Raw genomic sequence first — 15961 nt, 5'->3', positions numbered from 1 at the left:
TTTAATAAATTTAGATGTCTTAAGCAAACGGATCAAAATATTAACAACTTAAAATGGAAGTAACTTAAAGTGATTTCAGGAGTTTTTTTTCATTTTCATCATTTATATTTTCTTAAGCTAATAATTAAATATAGTTTACTTACCAAATCCATTAAATTAAAAGTAAATATTCAGATGAAAATAGCTCTTTTAGAATTACTCTTAAAATCATAAAAGCATTCTATTTTCATTTCTTTCTTCTCCATTTTCCTTTTTGACTCCTTTTACTGCCAGAATGTATGTGAAAATTAGTCTTTGCTAAAAATGTTCTGCCATGTTTCTTTCTCATGTTTGTTTTACCTTTTTCAGTTTACATGCACGCTTTGACTCAATAGCCTAAGGCTAATTCACCCTTTCAATCTGCACCCAATACAATTTTAAATTTTCAAAAATATTCTTTATTCTGAAAATATTCTTTATTCTGGACCCATTCTGGATAACAAAATTCGTAATACAAAAAATTCGTTCTAAAAAAAATCCAGAAACATATTCTGGAAAAGGAGATACGAAATGTATTTTTTTATGTACCTTTTTTTTAAGGAGATTTTCGTCTCTTCCTTTGTATTTGGGTGCAGTGATATGATGCAGGAAGCAATTGCCTCTACCTAATTGCATTATAAAACCTCAAACCATTGGGCCCAACTCAAACATTTACATGTAGTAAAAACTCAGTGAACCAATTTAACTCGAAAAATACAGATAATGACTAAACACCAGCTGCTGAGTGATTATTTAATGTTAACTAAATAAAATTAATGCAAAACTGATCTCCATACACAAATGGAAATCGATAAGATTTATATAACACTTTCTTCCTGGTATTCACGTCACTTAATAAACAATGCACTTGCGCAATCCGTTCATCTGTCTTTAATTGGACAATTGACAGAGAGATGTAAAGTTTATTATAAATTTGTTTATATGGATGGGTTATGTGTTGCACTTGGAAAAGACACGTCTCAACTTTAAGCGTCAATTTTTAAACTAAAATAAATAAATACAATAAGAAAAAGGAAAGGAAACCGTGTACTCGATTTTGTAATGTTTTTAAATGATGAAATATTCCTTAAAAAAACAATGTACTCGATTCATACCCTCATTGACAATATTTTCTTCTGATCTGCTCTACTCAATAATCCGTATTAAATCGAGAGATACATCCGTTTCAATCAGCAAGGTAATAACGCCCCAAGTAAAATCACTCCAACATGCCTACCAGAGGAACAGAAATAAAACAGCCAAGAGAGACTCGATCAATATTTACTTTTTCTCCTCTTCATTTGGTGGCTTGTCTTCATTCTTCTGCTGAGGCTGATTGACAGCACAATCAATAAATTGTAATTAGTGCAGGAAGGTACCGAAACTGTTTGAATTTTAAAATGTTAGTTATGTGTTGTACTGAGCATAAAGGTGTTCATATATCACTCGTATAAAATTATGTTTGGTCAATTAAAAATTATATTTCCACCTGCACGTATAAATTTTCCATTTAGGGAAAACTGTTGTATTTTAATCGCCATTTTTTAACCATGTTCACCCTTCTCTTCATCTAAATGATTCCAGGGAAAAACAGATACAATTTTGAACAAACAAATATTGATCAAAGTTATAATGACCCAATTTTCCACTCGGACATGTATATTTTTTCCCACCAAAATTAGTAAGGACAAAGCAGAATACAGATTATTTTTCATAAAAGAAAACCTACCTCAGACTGATTTTGCATAGAAGCCAGTAAATCTTTGACCGATGGGTCATTTGGGTCAACCCCGGGAAGCTACAGAAGCAAATCATTCCATTAATACATTTATAGTATGTCAGTTTCTTACATTTTAGCATCGTATCAGTTAAAAAGACGTGGAGGCTTTATATTTTAGCTTCAATGATTGCAAGTCCAGTTTTGAATGACGCCAAACCAAACAAGCATTAAAAGAACAAGATGGAAAATTGTCAGGATCTATAGACATACCGATGCAAGGATAGAAGATACAAAGGACTGATCTGCCAACAATTTACTGACGTCAGACTGGCTTGTCGAGTCCTTTGAGCTATCTTCTACTGACAATTGGAGAGCTACAATAAAAGACAAGAACTAGATGTGATCAGGACAACTACTAAAGCTTTCCTGTAAATTTTATTAGATGCAAATGAACTTCATAACCATAACAAGTTGTCATTAGAAAAAGAGAACATGATTATACATTATTAAACAAAGCCAAATCATTGATACCTCAAAAACAGACGGAGAAAAAATAGCCAGACCCTCAAACGTTTTTTCTCAATTCCAGAACCAAATCAATCATCAAACAACATAATGAGAAAACACCCACCCATGTTTAAACACAGAATGATTAAGCATAAAAACTCACCTAGAGCCAATTCAGGATCATCAGCAGCTGCTTCAGACATATCTGTATCTCTCACATCATGGCTGATTGCAGGATCGTCCATTGACATTGCAAGAGCCTGCTGTAGTAAAGCATTCTCATCGTCCTGTTTTCAATTGAAAAATCAGCTCACGCAGATCACATATTATTGTCAGACACTCATTTATGGGAAGAATGAAAACAAAACAAGAGAACTGATACAAAACAAAGCAAGCAGAAATCAATTATTTGTGGTGGAGGACAGGAACATGTTGCTAGACACAAGTTACCGAAACTGACAGTAGTCATCATAACATTTAGAATGTAATGATAGAATCCATAAGAGAGTCATTTTATCTGGCATTAGTTTAGACTAACAAAAAATGCTTAGAAAGATTATGTTTCTAGTGAGCCAGCGGAAAGCATGGTAAAGGGAAAACAAGATAACGATGGTAAAAGTGGTCATAATTATAATACATTATAAGATGCCAAAACAAGATGGTACGGTTATCAACTGAGCAATGATGATGCTATGGAGTATATGTTCTCTGATTAAATTCACTTGCGTGATCATGTAGAACCAGCCACAGTCAAACTTAGGTGGCTAAACAGCAAATTGGAGAAGAAGAAATGACGGCAAAGGTGTGCTTTAGACTCCCAGTACCAACTAACTCCCAGACTCCATAATTTTTTTTATGTTTCATTTACACCACCTAATAAAAAAGAAAATGATCTTGTAGAAAATTAAGGATACTTTAGCTATACTATCAACCTTTGAAAGATTCAAACCACATACATACTGGTAATGAAAAATAAACACTATTGAACAAAATAATTATAGCAGATAGTCCTACAGACTACTTAAATTAATTTAGATAATTGTTTCTATAATTCAAGTAAGCAGATGACAAAACAAGCAACAAAATGGCTAAAATAACAAATTACACCAACCGTCAAATCAGTTTTCTTATTATTGGCTTCAGAAGTTGCTGCACTTGCACCCTCGGTCATTGTTGTATCCTGTGGACTAGCCTTCTGTTCATCACCTTTCTCCTGTTTGGAAGTATCCTCTGCAGCCTTTTTGGCAGCTGCTTCCTGTCTGGCTCTCTCTTCTTCCATTGAAACTCTTAGAGCAAGAGCTAGTTCAGGGTCCAAGTTTGGATCAACGCCAAACTCAAATCCAGATACACCACCTGCTGCAGCAGCTGCTGCAAAACCACTTCCACCTTCCCCGTCACCAGTAAAAATAGGAGTACTGCCACAAGAGTCCAATGTTAAAACAAAGAATATGCACAAGAGTCCACAATACAAACTATCCTATCCGAGCTAGAAGAAAATGGGCAGAATTGAAAAGTAGAACGGGTACTTAAATCAATGACTTCTCTATTACTCAACTGGGAATTTAGTTCAAATGGGAAGGCTGAGTGCAAAGAAAATAAAGAAATAAACCCAACCAACCTTATTAGTACATCAGAAAGAGCATTCGGACCAGATGGAACATGGACGATGTGGCTGGTATCATTGTTGTTGACGGCGGAAAGGAGTGCTTCCAACTTCTCATTCTTTCCTTCATCTTCTTCGCCAAAATTGACAATGTCAAGTGCCACACTATTCTTTTTCAATTTTCTACCAATCATCTCCAACATTTTCTTCTCATGTTTAACAGGACTAAAAAGCATTAAATGAGATAATTAGAAAGAATGTAGTGACAACAACAGACAGAACAATTTAACATAACGCAGAAGAAACAATTAATCACACCTTCCAGCAAAGACAATAATCCTTTGCTGCTGCTTCTTGTTCTGCCTATGCTTAAGAGCCAATTGTGCCACCTGAATGCCAGCAGCTAGGTTCATCTCACCACCTATTTCTAGTCCTAAAGCAGGAAACGAAAAACAGGGAAAACATCAACTCTTACATAACCAGAAGAATTAAATCACAATAACATGTCACAGCAAATTTGTTGCATTGTGTTCAATATTTTCAGAAATAAGCTCCATGACACATCAGTTGCAAATTGCAATAACAGGCACCTCTATAAGACAGCATTCTATAACATGACAAATTCAAATGGCACTTGTTCCAAATACTTCAAAAAACAAACACTGACCATGCATGCAAGCTAAGATCTTGCCCAAATCACTGGTAGGGGTGACCAAGACACGAACGCCCTTCCCTGCCATCGTGAGAACTCCAACCGTATTTTCTGGATTAGACTAAATTAGCAAAAGGGGAAAAAATCAGCACCAATTGAACCCTACCGCAGTTTCCTAATCCTGAAAAAAATTCTTAAAATCTTGTCTGAAACACAACAATATTTGACGCATTTTATTTTTCTACCGAGATAAGAAGTCACAGATAATAGGAGTGTCAAGCAAAGACAAACAAGGTTTGAGTCCACACCTGGGTTTTAGCACCGCAAATAAGATTGACGGCGTCTGCTTGGGCCTGAAATCGAGAAGGGGCGTAGTCTCCATTGCGCATCCATTCCGAATTGTCAATACAGATCATAGTGGCCTATTATTACGAACACAGAAAAAGAATTGCAATTAGTAATAAAAACATGATCGAATGAAGAAACCCTAATTGATTGGATTAAAGGGATTGTAATGGTTAGGTTGGAATTAAGACGAAGGAGAAAGGGGGTTTACCTCGAGCACCATCGTTGAAGATTGAGAAGCTAAAAATGGAATTTGTGGAGAAAAGATGAGAAAGAACAATGTAAAAGAAAAAGAAAGGAACTCTGATTTACTTGCAGAAGAGGGTGTTGTTCTGGGTCTGTGACAGTAATGATATAACCCTCGATTCTTTACAAACAAGATTCGACCAAGGGAAAAGAACAATAAATTATTATTCACCTGTTGATATATATTTATGTTTAATATTAAAATATATATTTTTTAAAATTTATATTATATTTTTAAAGAAAAAATAAAAAACTAAATGACAAGAAAAATAAATAAATCAAATAATAAGAAAAGATAAAAATTATAATTTTTAAGATGAAGATATGGAAATAAAACTATTCCAGGTAGATAGATTTTACATTTTAAATTATGTAAAATTTAAAATTAGTAACTGTTTTTAAAAAAATATATATAATTTTAAAATTAAAATAAAAAATTTAAATTATTTATAAAAATAGTTAATTATTTAATAAATATTTAAAAAATAAAAAATAACTAAAATATTTAAAATAAAATAATAAAATAAAATATAAAAAAAATTATCTGCTTATGGAGAATTTCTTTATATATAGGTATAGATATTAGGGTAGATTTAAACTTAATGATTAAATGTTTTTATTAAGTTTTTATAGGTCAATGAAAAAAACAAAAATTATGAGGAATAAAAATATATCAATGGTAACATATTTATAAATATAAAATATAATCACATTTAACTTAAGGGTTACAAATTGTTTAACAAAAATAAAGATAAAATACATAATAATAAATTACGTGAAATGTGGAGATTTAATTTCTTTATTTTTTATAAAAAAAAATCACATGTATTATAAAATCTTATTTGAAAATTTGTTGACATATTAGTTACGAATTGAAAAAATTAGTTCTTGAATTTTTTTTTAAATTATAAGTATTTAATAAAGTAGTTGATAAATATAAAATGATAAAAATATACTTATTAGTATAATTGGAAAAATCATATATATAATACATGACTAACACTAGAAAATAAAATAGGCCAATTAAGAAAATTAATTGAAGGAGAAGAAACTAGAAAAGTGTAATTGGAATTACATTAAAACAACACTAAAATTATTATTTATAAGATACATTGCCAACTAAATTTACATAAGAATGTCTAAACTATTCTATTTATAAATAATAATATAATTGTTATTGTAAATAAACAGGATGCAGATTCTAACAATCCGAGTTAATGACTCATTGCAACAATCAATTTGTTCATCAATTAAAAGTATATCTTAAACTAATATTATTTTCACATTTATTATTATTATTATTCATAATTATTGATTTTTTTTTATGTAAATGGCTGGAATTCAATATACTAAGTGAAGTAAGATATTTTTACTGAGGATATTCTAATAATTTAAACAAAAATATATACTTATCTAATTTAAAAAAATTATATATTACTCATCTATACTTATCTCTAGTCAATGTTAATATTCATCATCAAAATCACGAATTCGAAAAACACCCATAGTAAAAAAAATTTGGCATCCATATTTGTAAGTTAATTTCATTTTAGATAAAGTTTGATTTTTTGGTTGATGAATTTTGAGTACAGAAAAAAATCAATTTAATTTGTAAAAGTTGTAAGTAAAAAATAAAAATTGAGTATTCTAGGTAAAACAATTAACAAGATAAAAAAAAACGCTTAATTTTAAAAATAGTTGTTCGAGAAGATTTTAAGGATAAATTTGAAAAATTAAAATTACACACAAATTCATATTAAAGGGAAAAGTGTAATTAAACCTTCATTTAAAACAAAAGCAATGAAGATTAAAATTTGAAATTGCTCATAGGCAGATAAAAAATAATATTTTTAATTCTATATTCTACCCAACACTGAAAATGATAAAGAAAAAAGCAGTGACAATAAGTGGGCATAACAAAAAAATTACAATACTTGTTGAAATCTTGCCAGTATAAAATAACTGTTTCTTTTTTACTTTTAAATGTTTGGTGTTCACTTATCACTGAGACAACACATCAAACATCCTCATTTGATGTTTTTTTTTGTTTTGTTTTATTGTTATATAATAAAAAATAACTACATAAAATGAAAAATGTATAATTCAACAACATTCTGAATGGTTTTACCCTGATAAACCCTTCTGCATTACTTAGTAGGTACAATACATTGTTTTCTTTGATAATGAACAAGCTGAAAGTAGTAAATAGCAGAGAAAAGATTATACTAATAACACATATTCCTGTGTTGTGAACCATTCAGAATGATCAAGGTTCATGTAGCTGATGAGGGTCATTTTTTATGGTGCTTTTAATGGCAATTTGTTTTTAACCAAGTCCAAAGTTGTTTCCAATGGAACTTCTTCATCTTTAACCAAGTCCAAAGTTGTTTCCAATGGAACTTCATCTTTAACCAAGTCCAAAGTTGCTTTCAATGGAACTTCATCTTTAACCAAATCCAAAGGTGTTTTCACTGGAAATTGATTTTTAACCCAGTCAAGATATCCTCCTCCCATGTTGCTCACATCCTTGAAGCCCTGTCAAATCATATAACATTAATACAAGTTGGTTTTGTGATCAATTTGATTAGCACAAACACAAAGCAAACTGAAGAAAAAAAAGAATGAAAAAATAGCATGTATTTCTAAAATTGATACTTACTTCCTTCAGAAGATCACTAGTTGCATACACAGATCTCACTCCACTTTGACAACCCTACAATCCAAATTCATTTCATACCAGAAAATAGCTTTAGTAACTAGCAATCAAGAATGGATAGAAGAAATTGTTTTTATTTCAAAATTATTTTTTAAAGATTTATTATTTTTCTTCTTATATACTATTCTAGCTAAAGATTTCTATAAGTCTTTAAATAAAATTTGCGATAATTATTTAAAAATAATATAATATGATAAAATTCATTTAAAGTGAAATAACACACTATTTTAAAAAGTTGTTTTTTATATTTTCTATGTGAGAGTTTATTGTTAGTTTATATGTTTTTCTTGATAATCTGCTTTGTTAAGTTTTATAAAGTTATATATATTATTGAACAAACTTAAAAGATGGATCTTACTAGTGTATAATTTGAATGTGGTTCGGTATTGGTTTGAGCTGTAATTAGTGGAACACTTGTCTTAACTACTGTGGAAAAATCAGATTTAAGGTTTCTCACATTTTTTGGGAAGGGAATACATGTGTGGATAAGCTTGTTAACTTAAGCTTTATTAAGAGAGTATTTTCATTGGTATAACAAGCTTTCATCTAATCTTTTCTTAGAGTTTTTTATTAATAGGTATAAATTATTTATATATTATTTTTGTTAATATATGAGTTTTGGTATAGTCTCTCCGTATTTCTTGTATTTTTTTTTTTTTTTTAATAATATTTTTTTCATGTAGTGGTAAATGATTATTACATGTTGAGTAAGTTAACTAGATGTAAAATTTTATAATAATGTCTAAGATGAGAATTTTTATATAAAAAAAAGTCATTAAATTTTTTTTTTTCATGAATTGTATTTTTGATTTCTTGTTTATTAAACTAGTTACTAATAAATTAAAAAAATATATATATGCTCAGAGATTAAAAGTGATAAATGAAACTAAGTTCAAAATCTTTGACCAATCAAAATATAAATTTGGAAGTAAAGGTAGATCCAAAACAAGTTTAAGCATGAAAGGGATAATAAACTAATTTTTTTATTATGCCATTGAAAGAGAAAGTTACCACTATGATGTGATCTTCTTTCTTGCAAGCTGATAGAACCTCCTTCAGAAACTCCAGGTTCTTCACCCTACCTGTTCTCCAAAAATCACAACGTTTTACATTCTGATTACACAATTTATTTGCAATTGCCACAAAACAAAGAACTTCATAACAAATCTTTCACCTTCTGGTGTATTAAACATGTACGGAATGTTAATGATCTTCTCAGCATCCACATGCCCTTTCTCAAACTCTTCCACAGTCCTATTAATCACCATAACATTCAGTCTCTTCCCAAAAGATTATGGACAAACCCAAAAATTCACTTCAGTGATTGATTTTCAACCAACAAAACAAAAAAAAACAGAAAAAATTTGTTACCTGACATCGAGATAAACATGGCTGGTCTGGATCAAACCCTTGGTTGCATGAACATCAATGGTGACAACCTCGGATCCCGAGCTACCAGCAACAGAAGACGAAAACAAAAAGAGAGATATTGTAATCCACAGGAGAATAAAGAGAACCACACACCCAAACACCACCCATGATGATAAGAGATAATAATTAAAAAATCATGAATAATGAAGAAAGCATATTGCTGCTTAATAAGAAAGAAAAAGAGAAAAAGTGGAAGTTATTATTGTAAACTAAGATTTGTAATAGTTGAGTGATATCTGAAAGTGTGTATAAGGAAAGTGTTAATTAAAGGAAATGGTGAAGAGAGTAGTGAAAACCTTTTGATTCCAATAGAACCCATGAGGAGAAGTGGGTGGTGTTTATTATGGTTGGTGATATTTATAGGGTAAGGAAGAAGAGGGAAAAATAGAGGAAGAGGAATTGTGGTGGTTTTGTTGTGTTTGGCACTGTAAAGTTCCCAACTCTTGTGGATGGGGAGGTTTAACTGAAAGCTATTGAATTGAGTATTAAAAAAAAACAGAACAGCGATTGAATTGCGTGACGCGTCAGATTAGTAGCAGGGTGTGTCGGATTCCATTTTACCATTCAATTTTAAAATATATTAATTTATACTGATTTTAATATTTCACATATGAACATTGATATCCCTCATTTAGATTTGAATAATGACACACGTCAACACTAATGTTGTTTCCATTTTACCTAAAAATTTTGTAGATGCATGAAGAAGGTATGCAGAGTGTTTGCATATTCAAATTTACATTCAAATCTCATTGTTTTTATTGTTTTCATTAAATTATAATACTTCATTTCAACTTCTATCAAATTTTATTTTATACTTTTTGTTCTTACATTTTAATTAGTGGACGTACACTTATGTATTACATTAACTTTTGTAAATATTAAAAAAATAAACTTAAGTAACTTAAATTTAGACTTTTAAACAAAATAAATTTGTAAACTTATATTGTATATATTTAAAAAAAATAAAAAAATAACGAATTTAATAAACTATTCATACAAATACACTTTAAGATACTACAATTCAAACATTATTACTTTCTTTATACTTTATCTCAAAACATCATAAATTTACTCTTCAATCTAAACACAACACACTAAGATGCATGAGTTGAATTCTACACTTAGAATTGTAACCTAATTTTGACTTTGTTTTTGTTATTTTGTTTTTAATTTGGACTTTCAATTTTTTTTATAAATTATTATTTATAAATTATTGTTATATTTTAATATTTATGTTTAAGCAACATTATTTATTGCAAAATATTAAATTTAAAAATAAATAATTTGAATGAATATTAAAAAAGTTGCATAGTACAACACAAAACATTCTTAAAAACACACACAAAAAAAATATACTTGACACAAACACAAAATAATAATAAATATAAACACACGCAGTTAAAAAATTAAATAATCAATTAATACTAAAAAATGCACCCATTTTTTCTTCAATGATCATAGTAACCAGTGTTTTGAGAGGAAGCAATTGCCACGACCATATATTTATATGTTACTTTGAATTATGCACACTTTCAAATATTTAAATCAGATCATTCATGGTAATTATGGCATTGGAGTTAATCAAAGTCATTTGACTTGTTATTCACATGGTTTTAAGGAAAAACAAGACACATGACACAATAGTTAACTTACCTCTTTAAATTAAAAAAATAAATTAACAAAAACTTATTCAAAACCAATTATTTTAATAAAAATAATCATTTTCCTTCGTCCCATTGAGAAATTAAAGAGATATGCATTAAAATTGGATTTGATTTTATGAAGAAGATTTTGCAATTTGAACATATATATTTATAAATTAAAATTATTATAACATAAACTAAAATTATCAAAACATTTAAATTAGTTATTATTTTTATAATGTTACAGTCCTTGATTTTTGAAACTATCTGGATATAATTTGAAGATTAGAGATCCGAGAGCGAGTTTATCATGTAAAATATTTTATATAAATTAAAATAATTATAATGACAATTAAAAATCATTAAAATATTTAAATTAATCACGTTATAATAGAATTAGTTTAAATAAGTTAAACCATCTTGACGCGAACATGAGATATTTTAAAATAGAAAAGAAAATATTAACTATGTTTGTGTAGAACTTTAAAATTGATTTTTTTAAAAAAAAATTAAGTGATCAAAGTAAGAAATTTAAAATATAAAAGAAAAAAAATTACTTTAATAAATTAAAATACATTAATTTATAATTTTAGTTTGATCAATATAATTTTAAAATTATTTTATTTTAGTATAAAATTATTTTTAATTCCAATTGTCAGTATGTTATTATTCATCTAAAAATTATAAAAAATACACAAAATAAAAAGAATATTTTTGAGCAAAATATGAAGTTGAAGCCAAATTGAGGTTTGGATGGAAGGAGAAGACGCTGCAATGGCGCCACTGCCAGAGGCTTTCGTTCACTTCCTGGAGGCCAATGGGCTCGATCCTACCCTTTACACTGCAATTGATTCAACCCCAAGATACATTCGGTAATTCCAATTCCACCCTTTCTCCATCTTCTTCCTTCATTCTTACCTTTCAATTTCACATTTTTTTCCCCTATTTGTACTGTGCCTTCGAAGGGTGAAACCTGGTTGTGAAGCATGCATTGAAGAGGTTGAAGCAGAGGTTAAATGCAACCTCGAAAAACTAGAGTGGTTACCGGCCTTTTTCTCTCTTCCGCCGCACGTTCAAATTGCTGGCTCTAGGGCATACCGAGAAGGAAAGGTAACTGATCAAGGACTCTTGATTTGGCTCTTCCAACTATTGTCAAGTAAATTTTAGTGTCAAGTTGTAATTTTTGAGAACCAAAGTGTGTGAATGTCAGATATATGGAATTGATGCTGCTTCTGGAGCTGCGGTTATGGCTTTAAATGTGTCCCCTGGGGATCATGTCCTCGACCTGTGTGCTGCTCCTGGTAGATGTTTCTTTCTTTACCCGCTTATGTTTATGAGTTTCAAATATAAGCAAATAAGGAAATCAATTCTTGCTTCTTGGTCTCAAATATAGACAAATGTTAACTGTTTTTACCATTCTCAAAGTGCCCTTCATTCTATAGAGGTTTTATTATCAATGACTCGCTTGTGTTCTTGATATCAAGTTCCAAGGAAGTTTGATGCGGGTACAAAATTTAGTTTTTAAATGAGATTGATACAATTAAAGGATGCTAGCTATCTTTCTTAATTAGCTTGAGTTTATATATATATGAGACTAGAGAGAGTATTATCTTCCTCCTACTGTTGCAAAAATGCATGATTTTGAGATTAAGATTGCTTTATTTCGGGAAGAAATGTATGGATGGCTATGTTTTCTCTGATGCTTTTACGTGCTTTTTTCCTTTTGGAGGATTTTGTTTTTAGTTGAAAGAGCAACTTTGAATGTAATTGATCAGTTTCCCCGAGAAACGATTCAATATTGATCATAATTGTATTTTTAACAATTTTATTTTCAGGTGCTAAACTTTGTATGATATTGGACCTTCTTGGTGATTCGGGCTCTGTGACTGGAGTAGATGCCGCAAGGCATCGATTGGCTGCGTGTAGGACGATGCTGCAAAAATATATGCTTGGTGATCAATGCCGGCTTTTTGTTGCTGATGGAACATCATTTTCAGTTATTCCTACCAGATTTCGTTCTGACTGTGAATCATGTAATTGAAGTTTAAGTTGTTATACAGATGGTTCATCCTGGAATGGAATACTGTGAATTTAAATTTAAATATAAATATTATATTTATTATTCAGTATTGCTTGTTTTTGAAATGTTTTCTTTCTATCAAGTATCAAACAGGTGAGTCTGGATTGGAAGAAAGAGTGGATGTATTCAAGGAGTGGACATCTAGAAGACCATGGAAAGAAAGGAAAAGAGCTAGCAAAAATGGTACTCCACAATTGGTGTCTAGCTCTCAGCCTCCTGAACTCATTTATTATGGACAACATTCTGGAGTTGTTGGTCTTACTAAAGGGGAATTATTTAAGACTTTATCTGACAATGAGATTGCAAACAATGGCTATGACAAGGTAACTTATACTTCCTTTTGAATTTATCTTGCATAATTCTTTGCTTTCTTCAACCCTGAATATCTTATTATCTGTTGGGATTTGATGCAGGTCCTTGTGGATGCAGAGTGCACTCATGATGGTTCAATTAAACATATTCAAAAGTTTGAACATTGGGGCTGGAGAACTTTTCAACGCCGTGTATTAGATGCTGAGAGGACTGATGACTTGCATTCTCTTCAGGCAAATGACCCTTTATTCTGTTGAGCCATTAATACGTATTCTCTACTGTATAATAGTTTACCGGAATAATCCTCATTTCTTTCTCTCTCACACACACTCCCATCTAAGAGTTAGAACAGATTGGCTATTGATGACTTTGTGCAGGATTATTTATTGTGTTAGTGTCAGGCATTTAGCTTTGTATGTTTTCCCTTTTGGATAGAAAGTCTAACGGGTAATGACATACCAGTGATGAACTGAGGCACTCTTTGAAATATGCTCTATGTGTAATGCCTAAAACATATTTGAAAATCTCAGTGTGCTGAAGTGATTAATTGTGGGTATATAACTAAGTTGTTGAAGAAGCGTTTGGGTGATTAAGATGATTAAACTAGCTAACTCTGCAATGCTACCTCTAGGCCTCTTAGAAAATAGTGGAGAATTAGAGATAACAAGGAATGTTTACTACACAGTAACTAATAAAAGAGGAAGAAAGCCTTCATTAAGAAGGACTGCCAATATGATCTTATTTTGTTACTCTAAAAACATTGTATGTCCAGGACTATATCAGCATCAATCAATCAAAGCATTACAAAAAGAGTGTATGGATTTTATTTAAGTGGAATGTGTAAATAGGACATGTCTCATTTTCAATAATGTGATAGAAAACTAGTATGATTTCAGTTTCATTTTATAATAGTTAATTTTTTTGCCATATTTAACCCAAAAGTATCTGAAGAGGATATTATAGATTGTTTCTATTACCATTTCCGGCATAATTCATGGCATGCATGCCATTATTCTTGGATTTCTCCTTTATTTAATGGACATACCTTTTGTGTCTGGCTGCAGCTTAATCTTCTCACCAATGGTTTCAGATTGCTAAAAGTCGGAGGATCCCTTGTCTACAGCACTTGCAGGTAACCTGTTTACTTTGTAACTTCTTCAGCTCTTTTTAATGCAGTAGGCACACATGTGTCATATTATTTGTCAATTTTACTCTGACAAATGCCTTGTTGATTAGCTTAACTGTTGCTCAGAATGAAGATGTGGTGGAACAATTCTTGAAGGAAAACAGAACTGCTGGTATGATCTTCACCCTTCAATTTATTTCCAGTGGGTGAAAATTATGTCTGTATCATCGAGTACTTCCAGTGGTCCATGTTTATTTCGTGTTATCCATTTTTCATCTAATGATATCCATTTCAGCAGTATGGTTAGCTTTTCTACCATGCTTGTTTCTTGTCAAATATTGCGTGCTGAAATACCCCATGCTTAGATGCGTACACATATTATATTGCCTCTATCCTGAAGCTTTTAAACTCTCTTTCACCCAACCTTCTTTTGTAGTGGGAAAAAGTTCTGCTTGAATATTGTCAGTTTTACAAAATTATCAACTCTCTGGTTGATCTTTTGCGGTATCTTTCTTTCTTATTTTGGTGGGTGGGAACAGTTAACGTGCAAAAGTTTATGTAGGATAGTAACAGGTTAGTACTGTTTAAGTTAGGATATTTCTGGATATCAGAAATATTTTCTGTTTTCATTTTTATATTATTTATGACAAGATCGTTGTATTATTTATGTACTGTATTTATTTGTTTTTAAAAGTTTGAACAAGGAATGATGAAGCAAATGGAATGTTGTTTTTATTTTTTTTTATCATACAAGCAAAGAAAACAATAAAAATACTGGCATTTTTTGTAATCTTCAGTGAAAATTGAAAATAGATGCAAAAAACAAATTTACTAGCCAAACAGAGTCTTAACCTGTTTAATGAGTTGAAAATAGTTCTTATAGTGTTATTATTACTCCTTGGATCATATTTGCTTCATGTTATGGCAGTTGAGTTATCATAACATGCATGCTCCTGAGATATTTGTTCCTCTCTTGTTTTGGCATTCTTATTTCAATCTACAGAGCTGATAGAGATAGATGCTGCCAGAAATTGGCCTTGCAAGGGTGGATGCTTACCAAAAACATGGCGATTTGACCCTTTAACATCACGAACCAGTGGCCTCTTTATAGCGAAGTTCACAAAATTAGTCATTTGATATTTTTAAGCTGGAAAATATTTAGATGTACTCCTAATAGGTTGGAAAGTTTGATATAATAGATAACCTCCTTTCAATTAGCCACATTAGGACCAAGTTCAGTTTGAAAATTGTAATTTACAAGTATTTTCTAGGAAGTTGTTGAGATTGAATGTAAGGATTGGTGAAATTTTTTTCTTGTTAAAGGTGTTCTTACAAATAGTCCCGAATGGAAATATGAATTTGTAACTATAATGTTTGACATGCAAAAGGTATGTTATCATAATCAATTCATTTCCATTTTAGCTATGTTAAATAATATACGGGAATCAGTGAAAATGACTTAGATTTTAGAAAAGCTTAATTGGTCTAAACAACAATATTAGAGTAAGTGCATGTAACAGTAAATTCAATTTAAACAATTAAGGAAAATAGGGTGATAA

General features: G+C 30.4%; 3 protein-coding genes across 4 annotated transcripts; 1 reads left to right on the top strand and 2 right to left on the bottom strand.

Moving 5' to 3' along the window:
- Nucleotides 1–1052: 1052 nt before the first annotated feature.
- LOC137808486 (26S proteasome non-ATPase regulatory subunit 4 homolog) lies at nt 1053–5243 on the bottom strand. Its single transcript, XM_068609623.2, has 10 exons — nt 5057–5243; nt 4809–4922; nt 4516–4621; nt 4167–4281; nt 3864–4073; nt 3357–3660; nt 2409–2532; nt 2009–2112; nt 1748–1816; nt 1053–1350 (listed from the first exon to the last, which is right to left on the bottom strand). Exons 1-10 carry the CDS (start codon nt 5066–5068, stop codon nt 1300–1302), a joined length of 1209 nt encoding a protein of 402 aa, XP_068465724.1. The 5' UTR covers nt 5069–5243; the 3' UTR covers nt 1053–1299.
- A 1970-nt stretch (nt 5244–7213) lies between these two features.
- Nucleotides 7214–9747, bottom strand: STR18 (sulfurtransferase 18). Its single transcript, XM_068609616.1, has 6 exons — nt 9535–9747; nt 9179–9259; nt 8982–9061; nt 8819–8889; nt 7751–7804; nt 7214–7626 (listed from the first exon to the last, which is right to left on the bottom strand). Exons 1-6 carry the CDS (start codon nt 9555–9557, stop codon nt 7390–7392), a joined length of 546 nt encoding a protein of 181 aa, XP_068465717.1. The 5' UTR covers nt 9558–9747; the 3' UTR covers nt 7214–7389.
- A 1833-nt stretch (nt 9748–11580) lies between these two features.
- Nucleotides 11581–15789, top strand: LOC137808479 (S-adenosyl-L-methionine-dependent methyltransferases superfamily protein). Of its 2 annotated transcripts, none has more exons than XM_068609612.1 (9): nt 11581–11756; nt 11850–11994; nt 12095–12185; nt 12720–12917; nt 13058–13287; nt 13378–13509; nt 14341–14408; nt 14513–14574; nt 15406–15789. In XM_068609612.1, the coding sequence occupies exons 1-9, from the start codon at nt 11638–11640 to the stop codon at nt 15537–15539; spliced, it is 1179 nt and encodes a 392-aa protein (XP_068465713.1). In that variant the 5' UTR covers nt 11581–11637; the 3' UTR covers nt 15540–15789. The 2 variants fall into 2 exon arrangements, with proteins under 2 accessions (XP_068465713.1, XP_090155912.1); XM_090299786.1 differs by having other exon boundaries at nt 11598–11756; nt 13048–13287.
- The last annotated feature ends 172 nt before the right edge of the window (nt 15790–15961 follow it).

This window comes from Phaseolus vulgaris, chromosome 3 (genome assembly GCF_051622355.1).
Source record: "Phaseolus vulgaris cultivar YP4 chromosome 3, ASM5162235v1, whole genome shotgun sequence".
In the NCBI taxonomy this organism is placed as follows: domain Eukaryota; kingdom Viridiplantae; phylum Streptophyta; class Magnoliopsida; order Fabales; family Fabaceae; genus Phaseolus; species Phaseolus vulgaris.
The sequence above is the reverse complement of the archived record's forward strand: the minus strand, read 5'-3'. Positions and strand labels throughout refer to the sequence as shown.